Raw genomic sequence first — 15,535 nt, forward strand, 5'->3', positions numbered from 1 at the left:
TGCCTTGGTATATGTATTATTATGATTATTATTATTATTGTTATTACTATCTAAGCTACAACCCTAGTTGGAAAATCAAGATGCTATAAGCTCAAGTGCTCCAACAGGGAAAGATAGCCCAGTAAAGAAAGGAAACAAATGACATAAGAAGTAATGAACAATTAACATAAAATATTTTAAAAACATTCTCATCATTAAAACAGATATTTCATATATAAACTGTAAAAAGACTTATGGCAGCCTGTTCAACATAAAAATATTTGCTGCAAGTTTGAACTTTTGAAGTTTTACTGATTCAACTACCCGATTAGGAAGATTCATTCCACAACTTGGTCGCAGTTGGAATAAAACGTCCAGAATACTGTGCAGTATTGAGCCCCATGATGGAGAGGGCCTAACTAGAATTAACTTCATGCTTAGTATTACGAACAGGATGGAACTGTCCGGGAAGGTCTGAATGTAAAGGATGGTCAGAATTATAAAAAATCTTATGTAAGATGCATAGTAAACTAATTGAACGAATAAGAAATAAGAAATTTAATAGACCGTAAGTTCCTGTCCAACAATTTACGATGAGAAGCAGCAGCTGAAGACCAGACAGGTGAACAATACTCAAAGTAAGGTAGAATGCAAGAATTAAAACACTTCTTCTAAATAGATTGATCACCGAAAATCTTGAAAGACTTTCTCAATAAGCTAATTTTTTGTGCGATTGAAGAAGACACAAACCTAATGTGTTACTCAAAAGTAACTTTGCTGTCGAGAATCACGCCTAAAATTTTGAGTCATACCAAGTAGAGGAAAAATTATCAATGCTGAGATCCGGATGTTGAGGAGCCACTTACAATCATACTTTGGGTTTTGTTAGGATTCAACTTCATACCTCATAATTTGCACCATGCACTAAATTTAGCTAGATCTCTTGTAAGGGATTCAGCAACCCATATCTACATTCAAGAGATGGAATTGATGCAAACGGGAGCAGTATCATCTGCATATGCAACAAGCTTGTTTTCTAGCCCAAACCACATGTCATGTATATGAAGTATGAAAGGTAATGAACCAAGAACACTACCCTCAGGAACACCAGTTATCACATTCCTATACTTACTATGGTGCCCATCAACAACAACTCTTTGCGATCTTTTTCTTAAAAATTCAATAATGATGCTAAGAAACGACCCACACACTTTCAACTGTTTGAGTTTGAAAACAAGGGCTTCATGTTTAAGACGGTCAAAGGCAGCATTAAAATCTAGCCCAATCATACAAACTTCCTGACCACAATCAAGGGATTTATATACAGCATTATATATTGTAAGAAGGGCATCACATGCTCCAAGGCCTTTACAAAAACCAAATTGCAAACTAGGGAACAGATGATTACCTTCAGCAAACTTATTAAGACGTTTTGCCAAAAGATGTTAAAAAAATTTAGATAATATGGGAGGTATGGAAATTGGACGGTAATCAGTGGGACTTGAGCTACCACAAACACATTTACGTAGTTGAGTAACATTACCAATTCTCCAACAAGTGCTAAAAGCTCTTCTTCTTGCTAACTTTTGCAAAATAACAGATAACTTTGGAATTAAGATATCTGCAGTCTTTATTAAAAAACAAAGGAAAAATACTACTGTATTTGGGTCTACACCTCCATAAGCATCAAGGTCCAGCAACAAAAACTACTTCATACTCATTGCTCCTCTTTTGATCATTAGATCTTTTCTCTCTTTGCTTATGATAAGTCGTTCTTTTATTTTGTATTTTGTGTGCTGTTTAATTTTGTGTTTGAGAGCACTTTTGCTTAACAGCAGAAATGCAAAGAAGGTAAGCATATGGTAAAGTGAAATTTGTTTCTTTGAGGATACAAACCTGTTATGTACCTTGTGAAGGGTGGGACTGTACACAGTTCCCCTACTTGAGATCATGCTGCTGAGGTGAATGGAGAGTTACTTGAGGTGGATCAGTTTAATCAAGTACTTGGGGTCTGTTGTTGCAGCAAATGGTGGAGTGGAAGCAGATGTACATCAGAGAGTGAATGAAGGATGCAAAGTGTTGGGGGCAGTTAAGGGAGTAGTAAATAATAGAGGGTTGGGCATGAATGTAAAGAGAGTTCTGTACGAGAAAGTGATTGTACCAACTGTGATGTATGGATCGTAGTTGTGGGGAATGAAAATGACGGAGAGACAGAAATTGAATGTGTTTGTGATGAAGTGTCTAAGGAGTATGGCTGGTGTATCTCGAGTAGATACGGTTAGGAACGAAGTGGTGAGGGTGAGAACGGGTGTGAGAAATGAGTTAGCAGCTAGAGTGGATATGAATGTGTTGAGGTGGTTTGGCCATGTTGAGAGAATGGAAAAAGGCTGTCTGCTAAAGGTAATGAATGCAAGAGTTGATGGGAGAAGTATATGAGGAAGGCCAAGGTTTGGGTGGATGGATGGAGTGAAGGAAGCTCTGGGTGATAGGAGGATAGATGTGAGAGAGGCAAGAGAGCGTGCTAGAAATAGGAATGAATGGCGAGCGATTGTAACGCAGTTCCGGTAGGCCCTGCTGCTTCCTCCGGTGCCTTGTATGACCACGGAAGTAGCAGCAGTAGGGGATTCAGTGTTATGAAGCTTCATCTGTGGTGGATAACGGGGGAGGGTGGGCTGTGGCACCCCTATCAGTTCCAGCCGAACTCGGTTGAGTCCCTTGTCAGGCTGGGAGGAACATAGAGAGGAGACGTCCCCTTTTTTGTTTCATTTGTTTGATGTCAGCTACCCCCCAAAATTGGGGGAAGTGCCTTGGTATATGTATGTGTGTAAAAATATGAAAAAAACACAATTTTATTTAGTTGTATTCAGTAAAGTTACCTGCATTTTTTTATAATTTAATTTTGTTTTATCTCTTCAAAGTTTTTTAGTTTTTATTTTATTTGACATGCTGTTTATTAAGGTAACACGTTTTAATTGAAATTGCTTTTATCTCCACTGCAGAGGGACAGCGTACTTTATTGGGACAGTATTCAAGAATGCACAGCAGTCTAATCCAAATGGGGATCATCTGTTCTACAAGCAGGAATTGTACCTTACTGGTGGCCTTGAGACTCTCCCTGTTTCAGACATTAGTAGTCGCTGTGTCGTTCTCAGCCAAAAAGATTATTGCACATGTAAGCAGGTGTATTAAGTTTTATTTTTTCTCCTTGAAATTAACATGAGTTCAGGGTGGATGTCAGCTTTTTCTTTCATGAATTTGACTGAAACCAATTTTAGTTTTATATTTTTATAGTGATTTGCAGTTTATTGTAACAAATCCCTTAATACTCCATTTACTAGTTAATTCTAATTAATTTTACAAGTCCATGTCTGGTCTTAGTCATTTGACTGTATTTTCTTTAGGTTTTCTTACATTCAAAATCTATTGGTTTTCTTTTATAGTATATAGTTTAGTACAGTTGTAAGTAAGCTTTTTTCTTCATTTAAGTAATTCATCTTTACTAAAGGGCATAACATGCTTAGTCATTTTTTGAAGGTTTACAGCTGCTTTCCCAGTGCCAAATAACTGCTACAGGCTGCCATTACTGACTAGTTCAATTTTTCTGAATCTGTTACTAGGAACCTACTTTCAAATTTCTCATCTTTGGAACAAACATTCAAAACTTGTTGGTTGTATTTTACTTGTGTTTAGGTATTTTCAGTTGGGTGCTCTACTGGGTAGTGTAATGTAACGCATCTTGTTAACAGTCATTACAAAAAAAAATTATTTTATGATATAAAAGTGATCCATTATGCAGTTGGTTTACATCTAATTGCAGTCTTTTAGTTTTCAATATTAAACTTACCCGATAATCATGTAGCTGTCAACTCCGTTGCCCGACAGAATTCTACGGGAGGGATACGCCAGCTATCACAATACTAGAAGGGGGTGTACTCACCAGCGCCACCTGTGGCCAGGTACTACAGTACTTCTTGTTGACACCTCCTCAATTTTTCCTCTGTCGTGCTTCCGGCAAGACGTTCTGGGATACGCTTATGATCTTGGAGTATTTTCACGGCTTTTGGTGAAGTATTTCTCTCAGATTTCGGCTGTCGCTTTACTGGAAAACTTCTATATTAGCTTAGATAGCTATTATTTAGTTCTGATTAATGGTTAACGATCTTTTTGCTTGATTTGGAATCCCCACTTGGCTAACTCTTCGATTCAAGATGTCTGACATTTCACAAGCCCCACCCCATAGACGATGTAGGTCTTGTAATAGGCGTATTCCGAAGGCCTCGGTAGATCCTCACACCGCTTGTTCTGACTGTAGGGAAAGACCCTGTCAGTTGGAAGATCGATGTGAGGAATGCGCCGGACTTTCGGAACTTGATTTTGTCCGATTTCTTAAGTATTCAACCAAGTTAGAGAGAGAGAGAGTTAGGAGGAGTTCTTCTCGCTCTTCACTTTTTTCCTCACCTCATGATCCCCTACCTTTTCCTCCCCCTGTAGTGGCTACCCCCGAACCTACTATTTGCCCTCAACCTGATATGTCTGTTGTTTTGCGTGCCATTCAGGCTTTAGGTGACAAAGTGGAGTCGGTGGTTAGTGATCATAAGTCTCTTATGGCCGAAGTCAAGGAACTTAAGGTCAAGAGTGCAGTGGGTGGTAATAGTGCCAGTGCTGTGACGAGTGCTAGTGTCAGTGCAGTGCCAAGTGCTAGTGTCAGTGTCAGTGTGGTGCGTGAGGGTACTTCTGTGCGTGCCAGTCGTCCTCCCAGTCCGGGACCTCTTGCAAGCTCCCAAGCCCAGGGGAGAAGCAATGTCGAAGGGCAAAAGGGTTCGGCAGGCCTTGATCGGCGCACAGAAGTATCCTCGGTGGTTGCGGGCGTGTCTTCCAGAGACCGTCACTCCCACCCGCAGACGATTGAGCCCGTCTTTTACTCGTCTGCTGAAGAATTGTCAGGGAGGAAACGTTGGACTCAGGTCTCAAGACCACTCAAACGCAGAGTCCAGACCTCAAGAGCTCTACAACCTGGCTGCAGTCATTGGATCAGCTCTGACTCGCCGCAGTCATCAGTTGAATGCACACCTCCTAAGAGGAGTAAGGTGCTGCCGCAACAGATCTCTTCTGTTAAGGCTTTGCCTCAGCAGACCTTAGTGTCTGCCGACCCCAAGTTGACTCTACTGCAGTCCATGCAGTCACAACTTGCGGTCTTGATGCGTGAGTGTCAGGCTGAGAAGGTTACACCTCCTCCTGCGATCGCTCCGCCTAACCGCAGTCCTGCCTGCCAGGCGTACGATGTTGAGGCTCCTCAGGATACCTTACCACGTACTGAGTTGACAGTTTCCAGTGGTGTGCAGCTACCTCCGCCTTCCTTAAGGCAACCTCAGCAATGGGAACAGGAAGCTTATACCTTACTTCCTCCGCTTCCACTTGCAGTTCCACCAGTGAGACAACACTCTCTTGAGGTACAACAACCTCTCCCATCCTTGAGACAGACTCCTCAGCTCTCGCTGCAGCGACCTCAACCCTCCTCAAGGCGAGAGCCTCAACACCTTAGCCTTGCGCCTCAGGAACCTCAACTCGCGAGACAATTACTGCGTTCTGCGCAGCCACTACCTCAACGCTCGCAGCTCACACCTCAGGAACCTCAACTCGTTCCTCAGGAACCTGCTACTGCGCATCCACCAACCTTACAGCAAGCGCAACTCTTGAGTCAAGACACTCATGCCAGGAGTCAGCCTCCTCCACCCATGCGCCTACCTTCTGCTACTTCTTTGGACCAGCCTTTGCAGCCTGAGCCTCAGGTGTTCCCTCAACTTAGACTTGAGGAGGAAACCACAAGTGTTTTTGCTCCAGCTCGTGCAGAATCTGCTGTTCAGCATACCTTACCTCTCACTTCGCTACACTCTGGTGATGAGGTTTCTGATGATGAGGCTGCACACCTGGATCCCTCATCAGACGTGGATGAATCCAAGTCTTCTCCGCCTCCTATTGACTTTCGTAAGGTCTTGGCTCTTTTCAGAGAGGTGTACCCAGACCATTTTGTCTCTGCTACCCCCCGCTCTCCGCCATCTGAGTTTTCGCTGGGCATGCAGCCAGCCAAGTCAACGTATACTAAGCTCGTCTTTGCAAGGTCCTCTAAGAGAGCGTTAAGGATTTTAGGAGAGTGGTTGCAGTCTAAGCAGCAACTAGGAAAGACTTCCTTTATGTTTCCTCCGACTAAGCTCACTTCTAAAGCGGGCGTTTGGTATGCCACAGGAGAGGAACCAGGCTTGGGAGTACCTGCCTCTGCCCAGGCTGACTTCTCAAGTTTGGTAGACTCTCCTCGTAGAACAGCAATGAGGCGCTCTAAGGTTTGCTGGACCTTCTCAGATCTTGATCACTTCCTGAAGGGTGTATTTAGAGCCTTTGAGATGTTCAATTTCCTAGACTGGTGCCTGGGGGCCCTTAGCAAGAAGACCTCCCCTGCGGACAAGGACTCAGCCATGCTTTTAATGTCCTGCATGGATAAGGCTATTAGGGATGGATCTGGCGAGCTTGCATCAATGTTTGTGTCAGGAGTGCTTAAGAAAAGGGAGCAGCTTTGTACCTTCCTTTCCTCCAGCATCACACCTTGTCAAAGGTCTCAACTCCTTTTCGCTCCGCTCTCGAAGTTCCTATTTCCCGAAGAGCTTGTTAAGGACTTGTCTGCGGCCCTGATACAAAAGGACACCCATGATCTTGTGGCCTCATCGGCTCGTAAGACTAAGGTTGCTTCCTCAGTCCCCAGGACTTATCGCACCCCAGTGGCTGATACTCCTGCTACGAGGTTTATTCCGCCCTTTCGTGGTAGAGCCCCCAGCCGAGGAAGCTCCCGTCCAGACTCTTCCAGGAGCAAGTCTAGGAAAGGTTCCAAGGCTTCTAAAGGAAAAAACTGACTCTCCTCATCTCCAGACAGCAGTAGGAGCCAGACTCAAGATCTTCTGGCAAGCCTGGGAAAAGAGAGGTGCAGACGCCCAGTCTGTCAGTTGGCTGAGGGAGGGTTACAGGATACCATTCTGCCGCAAACCCCCTCTGACCACATCTCCCATCAACCTCTCTCCCAACTACAAAGAAAAGGACAAGAGGCTAGCGTTGCACCAGGAGGTGTCGCTCCTTTTACAGAAGAAGGCAGTGGTTATAGTCCGGGACCATCAATCCCCGGGCTTCTACAACCGTCTCTTTCTGGTGGCCAAGAAGACAGGAGGTTGGAGACCGGTGCTGGACGTCAGCGCGCTCAATGCTTATGTCACCAAGCAGACGTTCACGATGGAGACGACGAAGTCGGTCCTAGCAGCGGTCAGGCAGGAGGACTGGATGGTCTCGTTGGACCTGAAAGATGCTTACTTTCACGTTCCTATTCATCCAGACTCCCAACCTTTCCTGAGATTCGTTTTTGGAAAGGTTGTCTACCAATTCCAAGCCCTGTGTTTTGGCCTAAGCACAGCTCCTATGGTGTTTACGCATCTGATGAGGAATATAGCAAAATTCCTGCACTTATCGGACATCAGAGCCTCCCTTTATTTAGACGACTGGCTGTTGAGAGCCTCCACGAGTCGTCGCTGTCTGGAGAGTCTCAACTGGACTTTGGACTTGATCAAAGAACTGGGTCTGTTAGTCAATCTAGAAAAGTCTCAGCTCATTCCCTCCCAATCCATTGTGTACCTGGGAATGGAGATTCGGAGTCAGGATTTTCGGGCTTTTCCATCGGCCCCAAGGATAAGCCAAGCCCTAGATTGCATCCTGAGCATGCTGAAGAGGAGCAGTTGCTCGGTGAGACAGTGGATGAGTCTCACAGGGACCCTTTCATCGTTGGCCCTGTTCGTCGAGCTAGGGAGACTCCACCTCCGCCCTCTTCAATTCCATCTTGCAGCTCATTGGGACAAGGGTTTGACTCTCGAAGCAGTCTCTATCCCAGTCACCAAAGAGATGAAGACCACTCTCTTGTGGTGGAAGACCAATCTCCTTCTCAGGGAGGGCCTATCGTTGGCGATTCAGACCCCCAATCTTCATCTCTTCTCGGATGCATCGGACTCGGGCTGGGGCGCGACCTTGAACGGACAGGAGTGCTCGGGAACGTGGAACGAGGAACAGGAAACGCTCCACATCAACTGCAAGGAGCTACTAGCAGTTCATTTAGCCCTATTGAACTTCAAGTCCCTCCTGCTAGGCAAGGTGGTGGAGGTGAACTCCGACAACACCACAGCCTTGGCTTACATCTCCAAGCAAGGAGGGACCCATTCGAGGAGCCTATACGAGATCGCAAGGGACCTCCTCATTTGGTCAAGAAGTCTAAACCTCACCCTAGTTACGAGGTTCATTCAGGGCAACATGAACGTCTCAGCAGATCGCCTAAGCAGAAGGGATCAGGTCATTCCCACGGAATGGACCCTCCACAAGAGCGTGTGCAACAGACTTTGGACCTTGTGGGGTCAGCCGACCATAGATCTGTTTGCCACCTCCATGACCAAGAGACTTCCTTTGTACTGTTCCCCAGTTCCAGACCCAGCAGCAGTTCATGTGGATGCTTTTCTGCTGAACTGGTCCTATCTCGACCTTTACGCATTTCCACCGTTCAAGATAATAAACAAAGTCCTTCAGAAGTTCATCTCGCACGAAGGGACACGGCTGACGCTGGTTGCTCCCCTTTGGCCTGCAAGAGAATGGTTCACAGAGGTACTACAATGGCTGGTCGACGTCCCCAGGACTCTCCCTCTAAGAGTGGACCTTCTACGTCAACCTCACGTAGACAGGTTGCACCCAAACCTCCACGCTCTTCGGCTGACTGCCTTCAGACTGTCGAAAGATTCGCTAGAGCTAGAGGCTTTTCGAAGGAGGCTGCCAGTGCGATTGCCAGAGCAAGGAGGGTATCCACTCGTAGAGTCTACCAATCCAAGTGGGAAGTCTTCCGGAGCTGGTGTAGAGCCAATGCAGTGTCCTCTACCAATACCTCTGTGACCCAAATAGCTGACTTCCTATTACATCTTAGGAATGAGAGATCCCTTTCAGCTCCTACGATTAAAGGGTACAGGAGTATGTTGGCTTCAGTTCTCCGCCACAGAGGTTTGGACCTTTCTTCCAACAAGGACCTTCAAGACATCCTTAAGTCTTTTGAGACTTCTAAAGAGCGTCGTCTATCCACTCCAGGCTGGAACCTAGACGTAGTCTTAAGGTTCCTTATGTCACCTAGGTTCGAACCTCTCCAGTCAGCTTCCTTCAAGGACCTTACCCTCAAGACACTTTTTCTCGTCTGCCTTGCAACAGCTAAAAGAGTCAGTGAGGTTCATGCCTTCAGCAAGAACATTGGGTTCACATCCGAATCTGCAACATGTTCTCTACAGCTCGGATTCTTAGCTAAGAATGAACTTCCTTCACGTCCTTGGCCTAGATCGTTTGAAATACCTAGCCTCTCCAACATGGTAGGTAACGAGCTAGAAAGAGTTCTTTGCCCTGTCAGAGCTCTGAAATATTATCTTAATAGGTCAAAACCTATTCGAGGACAGTCAGAAGCCTTATGGTGTGCCATCAAGAAACCTTCGAGGCCCATGTCCAAAAACGGGGTTTCGTATTATATAAGGCTTCTGATTAGAGAAGCCCATTCTCACTTAAAGGAGGAAGACCTTGCTTTGCTGAAGGTAAGGACCCACGAAGTGAGAGCCGTAGCTACTTCGATGGCCTTTAATAAAAACCGTTCTCTGCAGAGCATAATGGATGCAACCTATTGGAGGAGCAAGTCAGTGTTTGCATCATTTTATCTTAAAGATGTCCAGTCTCTTTACGAGAACTGCTACACCCTGGGACCATTCGTAGCAGCGAGTGCAGTAGTAGGTGAGGGCTCAGCCACTACATTCCCTTAATCCCATAACCTTTTTTAACCTTTCTCTTGAATGCTTTTATTGTTGTTTTTATGGTTGTTACGGTAGGCTAAGAAGCCTTCCGCATCCTTTTGATTTGGCGGGTGGTCAATTCATTCTTGAGAAGCGCCTGGGTTAGAGGTTGTGTAGAGGTCCTTTAGTAGGGGTTGCAGCCCTATATACTTTAGCACCTTTTAGTTGATTCAGCCTCCTAAGAGGAACGCTGCGCTCAGTAAGGAAGACGAACTTAAAAAGAGGCAGAGTAACGGTTCAAGTCGACTTCCTTACCAGGTACTTATTATTTCATTGTTATTTTGAGATAACTGTTATATGAAATACGGGATACTTAGCTATCCTTTAATCTTGTACACTGGTTTTCACCCACCCCCCTGGGTGTGAATCAGCTACATGATTATCGGGTAAGTTTAATATTGAAAAATGTTATTTTTATTAGTAAAATAAATTTTTGAATATACTTACCCGATAATCATGATTTAATTGACCCTCCCTTCCTCCCCATAGAGAACCAGTGGACCGAGGAAAAATTGAGGAGGTGTCAACAAGAAGTACTGTAGTACCTGGCCACAGGTGGCGCTGGTGAGTACACCCCCTTCTAGTATTGTGATAGCTGGCGTATCCCTCCCGTAGAATTCTGTCGGGCAACGGAGTTGACAGCTACATGATTATCGGGTAAGTATATTCAAAAATTTATTTTACTAATAAAAATAACATTTTTGATGCAAAAATGGAAATTGGAAAATATAATATATTTCTATACTCACCTGATGTTCATATTGCTTCTTTCAGGAAGCTCAGAATAACCAACATTTACCCATAGAATTTAGAGAAAACTCCTATTTTCTTTCCTTCCAATAGGCTCATGCCTGTAATAAAGTAACAAACCAATCAAGCATTGAATTTCAAGAAGCAAATCTGCGGGTGCGCGATTTGCGGGGCACCAGTATCTCTCTTTTCTGTCCCGAAGTTGAAATTATGCCCTATCCTCTTGACACCACGTGCTAGAGGGGAGGAGGGTGATAGCAAATGTTATTGAAATTTCATATATCTATAAACCTCCACTGATGTTCATATTGCTGTCAAAAAGCATTTTAGAAATATGTTTGAGGCAATTCAACAGGCCTGGCGAGACTCCGTATTCCTTTTGTAAGGAGAGGGACGCAGCTATAGATGCTCTGTGCCGCACCCCTAGAACCAATAGACTATGCCTAGAAATTCCTTTGTCTAAGCTTGCTGTTGGTTCTATTTCTAAAGTCGACTTGCAGATTTCTGCAAGGAAGGACTCTCACAGAGCTGGATGGCCTTCTAAGTTGTTTCGGCTATGTTTTGGGAGGCAGAGAAAGCACTGCAATGCTTTAAATTATACCCTTCTCCTCCTGCCCTTAGACTTGGCAGTTTCTACTCTAGCCCAGGTCTTTAGTTCGGAGAAGCTGGCACCTAATCAGTGGTGTTCCTCCCACTGATGCTGCAAACATGGAGAGGATGGCAAAGGCTATACTTCTGGCCTCCTCCTGGATGGATTACTGGTGGGGGACAGTAGATTTTTGGCTACCACCAAGGACCTGCCGAACCCTGAAAAGCTTAAGGTTTTCAAGAATATTGTCCTTATTGGCATAAGGGTGATGTAGTTCTCAACATACAACGCTGCTAACAAGTGGGCCAACCAGGTCCTGAAGTGATATGACGCTGTTGTCTTCAAGTTTCAGAAGCAGGTGTCCAGGAGGAGATTATACATCTTCGGAACTCCGCTATCAAGATCTCGTCCCTTTCCCCTTTCGAGGACGTTGAGGTAATGACAGAGAAGTGGAGGAAGGCGAGCCAAGACTCTTGTCTCTACAGGGCTGTTACAACCAGCTGCTGGGCCTAAGGTTTCTTCAGCAATGAGACAAGGTCATAAGTCCGTTAAAAATGGCCAGAGGCAATTCCCATCGTAAGTAGGGTAATCCTCAAATGCAACCCTTTCAGGTCAAGAAGGCCAGAGGATGAGGGGTGGTAGACTTAGCCACTGAGACTCTGATGAAAGAGATGACAGTGCCATGGGGCTGAACCCTGGATAGTAAGTGTCCTCCACTCAGGTTACGTCGTTCCATTCACCAGCTCTCCTCCTCCCCGGATTAGTCTCCCAATGAGATCATTGTCCTTCGTTATGGGATCGACGGAGATAGCCCTTCGGGCAAAATTTTTACTCTACCTCTGGCAGAAAAAAATATGCTTAGTGGCAGCCGTAAAAGGCTATTGCTCAGCCTTTAGTCAGGTCTTGAGACTGAAAGGAGTTGATATTTCCTTTTTGGCAGAATTGTTTAGGCTCATACAGAGCTTTGAGCAAGCTTACTTCCAGTTAAAATTTAGACCAGCTTCTTAGAATGTTATGGACGTCCTGCGTGCCCTGAAATGATCTCTTGAGCCAAGCCTCTGACTGACCCTTGATACTCAAGACAGTCTTTTTACTTGCCCTGGCCTCTGCTAAGGGAGTTATGAGCTGCGTGGTCTTTCTACGGCATCGCCCATTCAAATAGGAGGGAGGCCAGGTTTCGTTCAATTTCATCCCCCGAGTTTGTTACGAAGACTCAAAATCCAGTAGTGTCTGACCACTGACTTACCTCCTTACAGATATCTAGTCTTCGGGAAATAACTGACGATCCTGATTGGCTTCTTTTGTGTTCTATGAGAGTGCTAAGGCGCTATCACAAACATGTACGAGGAGCTTGCCCTCATACAAAACGCCTGTTTGTCAGTACGGGAAGGGTGAAGAAGAGGATCACCAAGAATGCAATCTCTCCTTGGATTGGGTTGGTCATTGACTGGACCATTAATCTTTCCCTCTTCAACAAGGAATGTATAACCCAGGGCTCATATCCAAAACAGAACCAAAAATGCAGGAATACAAGGGATGTGTAGTAGAAGGGTCTAAAGTAAAATGAATTTGAGGCTCTATGAGAGGATCTCAAATCTATAAGTCACAGCGCCTTAGAGATTTGAAATAGTCTCATTGAGCCTAAAATTCTAACCTTTACTAAATGGAACAATAATACCACTAGTCCCGACTAGAGAAGTCAGGTTAAGGTGAACAACCGGAAAGGTAAGATCATAAGTACTGCCCTTTTGAGAATTTATAAAAGTTGAATTCAAATTGTATTCTGACATGTCAATATCATTGTCATTCCTGCTATAATCAATAAGTCTAGTTGTCCCTGGATTTGCCCCTGAACTATTGGTATGTTTCCTTTTATGATTAGAAATCTTCACATGATCGGCAACCGTAGATGCATAATTTTCCAAGAGAGGAACAGAGAGTCTTTTCACCCCTCACAAGAATTATTTATATCACAATACTGTCCCTAACACGAGACAAAGAACTTGTGGATCATGGTTGCCCAGAAACAGTTCCTTTGAACAAGCTACGCAGTCGTTAACAGATCCAGAGGAAGATATATTTAAAGCACTTAAGATTTAAACAATATGGAGGAGGGGGTAGATAGTCAGACTTATTCGCCCCATGGATTGAAAAGACAAAGACTCTGGTGGCCCAAAGATTCGCTTTGTGTCATAAAGCGCTATATTGTCTCCTTACGTTACTAGAGACATGAGTCTATTGGAAGGAAAGAAAATTAGCACATTTGCAAAATTTTAGGGGTAAGTGTCAATTATTCCGAGCTTCCAGAAAGAAACAATATGAACATCAGGGAAAGTTCATAGAAATGATTTAAGTATTTCTTTTTTATAACATCCACATAGAATCAATAAATAACGTACTATAATTCATAGTCTCTAGGATTTAAATTTAGGAAAACCAAGTTTATTCATCTTCTTTTTTTTTATCACCACACATCCACCTCATGACTGGCATTCATACTCTATTCAGTTTTTGCACATGGAATATATATTGCTGAAATCTTGCCAAAAAACTGGATGTTGTTAACAAAATTAATTTTTTATTTGGGGTCTGAAAATTAGATAATGTTCTAGTTTTTACCTAAAAAAAAAATGAATAGTTTTCATAAGGCTTCCTGTGTGTCCAGAACTAGTTAAGATGAGCTAATACTTAGTGAGCCTTATAAGATGTTGATTGTTTTGTATATCTTCACTTTAGCCATATTATGTTTACAGTCCGTCCAACTGAGATTAGAGAAGCTGATGTTTATATCTGCGAGAACTTCTTAGATGAAATGAACCAACGAGTAAGCCCATTACAAGTAGGGTTGCGCAAATTCAAGCTCTCGCCGATGGTTACAAATGATGAAATATATTCATTTAGAAGACCCATCGTTGTCCTCAAGGTTAGATGTGTTTATGAGATTTTTAGTTACCTTTGAAGTTTATAGTTTTAAATCTCTTGGGGAAAGTGTGGAAAGATTTATGACCTTTAGAAGCTCAGGTTTTGGAATAAGAATTAATTTTTTTCATTTCTTTATTACTGTTATCATTATTATTATTTATTATTATTATTATTAAAATTATTGTTATAATTATTATTACAAGGGATTAACCAAACCACCAAGTCACATGTTAGGACTAGTAAAACTCACCTGGATTAAAGGAGCTCAGGAGTTAGATGTGAAGAAACTATAGGATATTGTCCAGAAATGAAGTGTACTGCCTAATGCCCATACTCTATTGGAATCTTTTGAAGAGGAAGATTTTATAAATTATGGAGGTTAACCAAAATATTTATCATGTGAATTTCAACGTTTTTAAAGATTCCATGATTCTCTACTACCATTTTGCTTGTCCGCCCAAATCTTGAAGGCCCAAGACTATACTGCAACAGTGTCCTTAGTGTTACTGCCAATATCAGAACAACCGAGTGTAGAACCTAACTCCTATAATATAACCTTGGAATAACCAACATCTCCTACTCCCATGACTTTTCCACTGAAATGTAATCAAACAATATTTTCCACCATATGTTTCTAGCTTGATTCAAGGTCCATCCCACATTTTACTGATGACCTCTCTTTACTAAATTATATTATCCATACCTGTCAATATCCATCTCTACATTACCATTTAAAGAGTGACATTGCTAGACTTACGAGATCTGAAGGATTTGTTTTAAATGAAAAAATGTCATGGAAGTAGGTAAAGTTTAAGAAGATTGACAGCTTAGGGAGAATAGACTGTTATTTCGTGTCATTTATCTCAAGTTGAAAGAGAAAATATCACCACCTCATGTCATTCATAGAAAACAGCCTATAGAGGATAAGTGGCCAAGAATAACTTAATTGTATGCTTACTATTTGGTGCTTGTAAGGATTTATTAAATCTCTTGCGTTGAGAGGAGATTGAAGATTTGGATGATAAAATTGATGTGATCAATATTAACATGAATGTGAACATTTCGTATGCAAGGATACTTTGAAAGAAGACTGCAGAATCAAATGAAAAAATTGTTGTGATTAATCACAACTGGAAGAGGAAATTTCATATGCAAGGATCTCGAAAGAAAGAGGATAAATGGGCCTAAACAAACCTGGATACATGGATACATAATTTCCTTTCAAATAGAAAGCTTCAAGAATTAGCCAGTGGTTCAGTATTTAAACCAACCTCAGTCATTACTTGTATTCCCTGAGGAACAGTCTGATTCTTTTCATCACCATAAATAGAAGGGAGGGGAAGGACATGTCTGAAGCCTTTATCCTGCTGTGGAATTATATGTCTATTTGCTGATGTGATTTTCA

At 43.0% G+C, this 15,535-nt stretch overlaps 1 protein-coding gene across 8 annotated transcripts in view; it reads left to right on the top strand.

Annotated features, from left to right (window-relative positions):
- polybromo (protein) overlaps positions 1-15,535 on the top strand; it is a 118,785-nt gene that overhangs the window by 70,737 nt on the left and 32,513 nt on the right. For all 8 annotated transcript variants that reach the window (XM_068374421.1, XM_068374419.1, XM_068374424.1 and 5 more), the window contains exons 22-23: positions 2,979-3,151; positions 13,962-14,131. In XM_068374421.1, coding sequence (XP_068230522.1) covers positions 2,979-3,151; positions 13,962-14,131 — 343 coding nt within the window. The remainder of the gene's footprint in view (positions 1-2,978; positions 3,152-13,961; positions 14,132-15,535) is intronic.

Source organism: Palaemon carinicauda, chromosome 5 (genome assembly GCF_036898095.1).
Source record: "Palaemon carinicauda isolate YSFRI2023 chromosome 5, ASM3689809v2, whole genome shotgun sequence".
In the NCBI taxonomy this organism is placed as follows: domain Eukaryota; kingdom Metazoa; phylum Arthropoda; class Malacostraca; order Decapoda; family Palaemonidae; genus Palaemon; species Palaemon carinicauda.